Below are 7,493 nucleotides of genomic sequence, written 5' to 3'. Positions count from 1 at the left end.
ATAAGCAATAAGTGTGTTAAAGTTTTAGAAGTTATAAGTGGTTATACCAAAGAATATGTCCCCACACCTCTTGGTGTCCTATCAATAATTGGTGCTTATATGACTTAGTTTATTTAGAAGCACCAATGATGGGTTTGAATCTAGTGGGAAGACCATTCTTTACACGTCTAAAAAGAGAAAACAGTTTTTAGTCATGGCCTTGGAACCATATTGGATGTCCCATTTAATATCCCAATGTCTTCTTCACATCAAGCACTTTAAGTGGATTCCAACTCTTCCTCAACAAACTACTTCTATGTTTTTTGTTTTTCTCTTTTCCATGTTATTTGAAGTGGGCTTCCTTTTCATCACCTAACACCTTAGAAAAAATAGTAGTTGCCACTAAAGTTATATTATAATGCTATTTATTTAATTATTTTTTTTATAATAAATTGGCATATATAATAAATTTAAGGGTTTCTTGAAAGAGTTTTAAGATTAACATAGTAGTACTGTCGATATAAAAGAATCTTTTACACTATCGGGTTATAACAAAAGATAATTTTAAAACAAGTTTCCTTTAAAAGTATGAAATCTATAATCTTGAATTTAGATAGATAACCTACTACAAAATGTAAATACAATTTGATAGTGTAAGAAATTGTTTATATGCATCGACTGTTTATATATTTCTTATGTTTCATAATAAGCAAGGTTTTTATATTATTTTTATATTTTTTTAAAAAAAATAAATAGTGGTTACATAATTAAGAAAATGTCGATTTTCTTTTTCCAACTTAAGCCTTATTAGTAGAAATATATATATTTAAACTGAAAACATCACTTATTATGAAACGGAGGAATCTAACGTCCAAAGTTGAACCCATTAAGATACAAAGTATGAGATTCCTTGAGTCTTTTCAAGTGGGCTCACACAAATCTACGTGCCCAATAGTGTACAGATGTTGTTATGTTTATTATGAATGGCCTCGTTCCACCCATTAAGGGTCCAATTATATTTTATACTCTATAGTCTATATATAATTGAATTAACTAAGCTAGCAGCCTCTGCAAGATCTTGTCCTAATTCTATTTTTTTTAAAACACTTCCTAGGATCATTCATTTACCTTCCAATTAAATTTAGTCTTAGCTTGCTTCTTGATTTTTGTCAGTATGAAACTGTTCCTTTACCCAATAATGTGAAATCTACATACATACTTTAATTAAAGAGAAAAATAAAAGGGGAAAAAAGACAAATCTTTTTTCTCTGTCTGACACAAGTATATATGTTGAAAAATATAAAGTAATAGGAGCATGTGACAGATGTTAAAAGGAACAACAAGTATTGTCTTATAGAGAGTGTATATATATTAAAACTTTGTGCTATAAAGTTTATAAACTTTTTCTATGAGAATACTACATCCTCATCTTAATTTCTGATCAATTCCCATCAATAATTGATCCATTAGTTAGCTACTCTATATATAGGTTTGTAATAATTTGACAATTTTTATCTTTGATTAGACAAGGCTATATTGGATTTATTGGTTATACCTAGGTCTATAACTGCCCTATAATTCAAGAAACTTCTGATCATTTAATTCTTTTTATAATTCACAACTGACAATGTATGAAATTTGAATACTATGGCAGATTATATAAGATTTATTTAACCCAAGGAGCTTTTTTTTTTCTGCTCTATTGCTAACTCGATCCACATTTTTAGAGTTAAAAGCTGAAAATATATTTATCACCTGAATAATTTGTCTAGTCTTAGTAAGAACCCGACATATGTTCTTACTATGTCTAAAATTCAAGAATGACATGCTCCGATTGCATTTACCTTGTCACTCTATACATCATAAAAAAACGTCTTATCTATATATCTTGTAGAACATATCAAGATAGTCGTATTCTCTTAAATAAGATATAACATATACAATAGATCGATTGATATTAAAATGCATGGCATGCCAATTGTCAAATTGTCAATGTGTAACATTATTTGACAAGATGTGTATGTGTTTACAATTCAGAGAAAAATGTGCCTATTATGTAAAATATGGGACATGCCCAATATTAATATTATTATAATTAGTTTATTATATTTTACATCTCATCTGTATTTTTATATCATATGGAAGAGTTGTTATCGAACTTTGATTTGGTGTGTTGATAAGTAAAATTGAACCAGTATTTGGATAAACATCTGAAAGATATGGTATTGCTTATGAATCTCAAGTTGTTATTTTTCTAATACCTTAAAGTACTGTTGTTTCTGACACTCTTTTTAAGTTGTCTTTACAACTAATGTATACACAGATGTCTGGCTGTTATGCAATTGGTCTTCCATTATTGAATGTATTTTTTTAAGCATGTATAGTGGAAGTAAGTATGGATCAAAAATTAAAAACAATATTGGGATCAGTATATATATATTGGAATCAAATTAATATTAAGTTCAATTTGACTGTTAAAAATACTAAAGTTTTGTGTTGGTATTAAATGTGTGTGCATGTGCGTGTCAGTTGTGGTTTACTAAACCTCCATCTAATTTGGAACTCAAAATATCCATGCAGTTACCAAGTTGATTACTATGTGCCTCTCAATACCACTCCATTTCTCACTTTTGACGATACTAAAGGATATGATGTAGTGGATAAAATTATTCTTTTTTTAATCGGGATTAGGTTTATAGTTCGAGCTCTTAGTATGAAAAGATTCTTGATGAGGATTTGTTCTCCTCGAATGGAGCCTTTCATAAGCACGAATACAAATTAGTCAGGTTTCAATGTGGATAACAACTAGTACTAGTAGTTTAGAGGGGTTTATTGAAACATATGACTATTTTATCAAAAAAATTAAATTACCATAGAGAGTCCATATTTATTTACTTAATTATGACGTTAACATGTTTCTCACATGGTGTTTGATTCTTTTCATGGTCAAGCATGTGATAATTCTCTTTTACAATGGTGGCAGCGGAGGCTCTGTTCTCTGTTTATTCTAATATCATATTGAAATATATGTAATTAACTATATCATCTAAAAAATTAAAATTTTCGAAGTATAGAACTTTTGTTTACTTATTTATCTCATATATTTATTTAGCAATATTCTATTAATGCAACAAAGGGTTCTTTACTTCTTTATATGGTCAATAGAAGAATTTCCATACAGTTAACATGCAATTCATTTACATTGCCCTCCTGGATGGAGGAAGTGACATATTGATGTACTTAATACTTTATTAGACTAAGAAGTTAAATTTTGAATTATTGCAATGCGTTGACGTACGTGAAATCTAATATTTGTATTTTATTTAGTAAATTTTAATGTAAGAAAGAACTAGCATTAGTTAACATTTACAGTTGATGCTACCTTATATTTGCTAGATAATTCTCGTATGATTTCTAATATATTCAATTGAACTAATTAATTAATATATATGGAACTAGGTATATCAAAATATATATGCCCATCATAATTTCAGAGAACTTTACCCAGAAAAATGTTGGTATTAGTGTAGTGTTTCATTTACGAGACAGATCCATAATATAAGATATGTGTATTTAGATTGAAAACATAGGAATTTCAGTGTGTATTATACATATACATATTTTAATAAGCTTTTTCACAAATATATACTAACTCTACAGTTTAAACCAAAAATTTAAAAGTACTGAAATTAGGTGAAGTCAAAATTTAAAGTTTATAGTTCCATGATTTTAAATTTTTTAATTTACGAGGTTTTAAAAGCGAGTAATTTACGCCAAAATTTGTATATATATAAGTTTCTGATTTCAGAATTTTAAGTCAAGATTTCTATTCGTATTTTTAATAAAGTTTTTAAGAAGATTAGAAGTTACTCGACTCAGTAGAACTAGCATAAAATTTGAACTAAATTTCTTAATCATAATTTGAATAAGAAGCTAATGAATTTTGCTGAAATCGTGACAAACCTCATAACTCCACCACTATGAACTTGCATGCGCGATACTAACTTTTCTATTTCGAAATGACTTAACTTTTTCATAATAGCTCTGCCCCGACTTAAAATGTTCCAACCACAACAAGAAACATTTGCACAAAGAAAGGCGAAGTCTCCACGTGAAAGGGTGTTGTTGTTGTCCTATTTTTGCACCATAAAATACATTTGATAAGTCCATATACAAATGCATGCGCTTTTCAAATTCACATGCACAAATTGAATTCCACGCCAACACGTGTGAACCCAGATATACATACATTATATTATACAAAAATAAATTAGAGAGAGAGAGAGAAGTGCACAATAATACTTTCTTATTGAACATTTTTATACTCAGAAAATTACAAAATTTCTCCATTTTTTTTTCCAATTACAGTTGAGTCTTCCAAGAATAAGTTCTTTTAATTAAACCCCATCCCTAATAAAACTTCCAGGGTTAAAAGGGTCAATTCCTTGTGTTAATTTAGCTAAAGTCTTCTGAGATTTATACTTTTATTTCTTCTGATATTTTTGTTGTAAGGACGATTGTTTCCACTCCACCAAACGATTCAAAAAGTACATAACCTGCCATATTAAGAAAAACACCAACAATTAATATTACCAATAAATGAATAAATTTTAATCTTTTTAAAAATAAATTAATAATTATTTAGTACTAAATATTTTATTTGTACCTCTAATGGTTCTTGCAAAGAATAATTAGCATTAGTTTCTTTAGGTGATTTGGACACTAATATTCCAAAGCCTTGTCCTCTATCACGCAAAACCTGATAATTATTCCATAATAAAATATTAGTACAATTATTATTATTATTTTCAAAAAAAATTACAAAAATATAATTCGTTAGTTGAAGAAAATTATGGCAAAAGAAAATACCTTAAAAGCATCTTCATCAGTTCGATCATCGCCAATATAAATAGGCAAAACATCATTTGAGTTTGCATAGCCTAATGATTCCAACAAAAATTCGAGTGCATTTCCCTTGTCCCATTTAATACTAGGACGAATCTCCAAAACCTGTTATAAAACAAACAAAAAATGGATTTAATATGCATATTTTTTTCCTTTTTTTTATTAAATTACGAAATAATAATAATATTTCGAAAAAAAAAATACCTTTCTTCCTTGAGTTAATCGAAGCGTTGGGTATTCCTTAGTCACTGATTTCACTTGCTCAGCTAGTTCAGTCCATCTCTGAAATTACAAAATGAAATCGAAAATTTAATTATGTCTAATTTTATTTTTTTAAAAAAAATTATAATTAAAGAGAGAAAAATTTGTACCTTTTCTTCAACACGACGGAAATGTACGGATAAACAAAATTTGTTGTTTTCCACTTTAGCTCCTGGTATAGATTTTGTTTTCTCCACTAAAGATTTATATACCTGAAAATGTTAAGTAAACGTTTAAATTATTTTTTTCTTTTTTATAATATGACAAAAACACTAGAGGTAAAAAAAAAAAAACTAACCTCACTTATCATGGGTAAAAATTCTCTTGCAGGTTGGCAGAGTACAGTTTGATTATTTCCCTGAATAAGTAAAAAAAGTACCAAATTATTATAAAATCACAAAAAATTACATGAGATTAATGTAGTAAACTAGTTGAGTTACAAAGTAATTAATTATAATTTACTTACTTTTCTATAATTACGCCCTTTAACAGGCGCCTTAATGTCCATTCCATGACTTCCAGCATAATATAATTCTGATAATTTCACGAAATTAAACACTTTTGCTCTGCATCTTCCACTCACTATTGCTGTTGGAAAATACTTTGATGTGTTTCTTACTGCTTCCCTCATCTAAAATTTATCATTAAAAAAAGTAATTTAATTTTAATCGTATCGAATTATATTAAGAGTAATTTTAATAGATTTTAAGCACACCAACCTCAGAAGTCATGAAGGCTTTATCAGGATCATCAACAATAGGAGACAATGTACCATCGTAATCCAAAAACACTACAATTTGTTTTCCTTTCGAAGAATTTATAATTTCATCGAACATATTCAGAGCTGATGGATGATGAACCTGTTCAAAATAACTCGATATAGTTAATACTCCAATAAAAAAAATTTAAAAAAAAAATGATGAATCGAGAATGAATAAATTGAACTCACAATCCAGGAGTTGAGATTTTCAGTTTCTGAGGATCTTCGAGTTGGAGAAGAAGCTCTCATGGAATCAAGTAAAGCAGTGATTCTAGCTGCATCAGTAGAATCAATATTTTTGAATGATCTCTTCGCTGGAACAGCGATGAATCTTCCCGGCTGCGGTAGTGGACCGGGAACGGCAGGGGAGAATGATAAGAGTGAAGAGTCGAATCCTGATCTCGGGTCAGAAATTATCACATTCTGATTAGTCATTTTTGCTACACAACTGATTGTTGAAAAACAGAGCAAATTCGATTGAGTGGGAAAAAGGAAGGGAATTGAGAGAGTGAGAGAGAAGTGAGACAGGGGAAGAAGAAAGGGGGAAGGAGTGAATTTATAGGTTAGAGAGAGGGCATTAAAGAGACGAAGGCACCACACTTTTTCCGCCTCTTACCTTTTGGTGCCCTTAGGCGACTCAGCTATGCGTCGGACTTATGTTCCGCCAAAATTTATTCACGCTCGATATTTATTTTAATATGATAAATATGTAATACATATATATTTTATACTGTATTATTCTTGATTTTTATTTTAATATGATAAATATGTGTTACCTATATATTTTATAGTGTATTATTCTTAATTTTAATTTATATAATATTGTATAATTTGATATAAAATTTAAAAGGAAAAAATATTTCCAAAATTTATGGTATAAAATTTTCATAAATAATTTGTGTGTAAATAATTTCATCAAGCGTAAAATGATAATTTTGTAGTTAAATTATTTTTTTCAATTTATACAAAAGGTGACTTTTTTTATTAAAAAAAAAAACGCAAATGAAGTAGAAAAATGTGCTACATAAATTTGAACAAATTGAGATAGCTAGACTTGTGGGGTAATATTATGGGGTACTTATCATTTTCTTATTGTCACTAATTATTTAAGCTAAATTGAATCAGATCAGTTCAATATTAAAAAATTATTTTAAAAAAATATTATAACTTGTAACTCATTTCAAGTTAATAAATATAATAAAATAAATTAAAGTATTTATGAACATCTATATAGTTTGAATCCTGACTAGCAAAGAATGTCTTATAAATTAAAACAAAATAGTATAATTTAGAGGTGCTAATTAGTAATTTTAAGTCATATAGTACAAACCCCTACCTTTAAAAGAAACTCTTCACTACTCTTCACATTTTTGGTAGTGGTAGGTGGTGGGGGGATGGATTAGAGGGTGTAATTATTTTGGTAAGTGATTAATTAGAGTATTTCGATAATCTTGGTTTGGATTTAATGTACTATCCTGCTAATGTGAACTGTTAATTATAGGTTAAGAGGAACTAATGATACTAATTAGTTCTTATAATTCAATTTAATTTTGGGAAGAATGCATCTAGCCGACTAAACGGTCTTAGT

General features: G+C 28.5%; 1 protein-coding gene across 1 annotated transcript; it reads right to left on the bottom strand.

Annotated features, from left to right (window-relative positions):
* Positions 1 to 4,265: 4,265 nt before the first annotated feature.
* Positions 4,266 to 6,459, bottom strand: LOC107016298 (probable trehalose-phosphate phosphatase J). The gene is made up of 9 exons (XM_015216792.2): positions 6,095 to 6,459; positions 5,865 to 6,005; positions 5,612 to 5,776; positions 5,444 to 5,503; positions 5,256 to 5,357; positions 5,089 to 5,166; positions 4,849 to 4,989; positions 4,646 to 4,738; positions 4,266 to 4,535 (listed from the first exon to the last, which is right to left on the bottom strand). The coding sequence occupies exons 1-9, from the start codon at positions 6,338 to 6,340 to the stop codon at positions 4,464 to 4,466; spliced, it is 1,098 nt and encodes a 365-aa protein (XP_015072278.1). The 5' UTR covers positions 6,341 to 6,459; the 3' UTR covers positions 4,266 to 4,463.
* Between the last annotated feature and the right edge of the window lie 1,034 nt (positions 6,460 to 7,493).

Source organism: Solanum pennellii, chromosome 4 (assembly GCF_001406875.1).
Source record: "Solanum pennellii chromosome 4, SPENNV200".
Taxonomy (NCBI): Eukaryota; Viridiplantae; Streptophyta; class Magnoliopsida; order Solanales; family Solanaceae; genus Solanum; species Solanum pennellii.
Note: the sequence above shows the minus strand (reverse complement) of the source record. Positions and strands in the feature narration are given on the sequence as shown.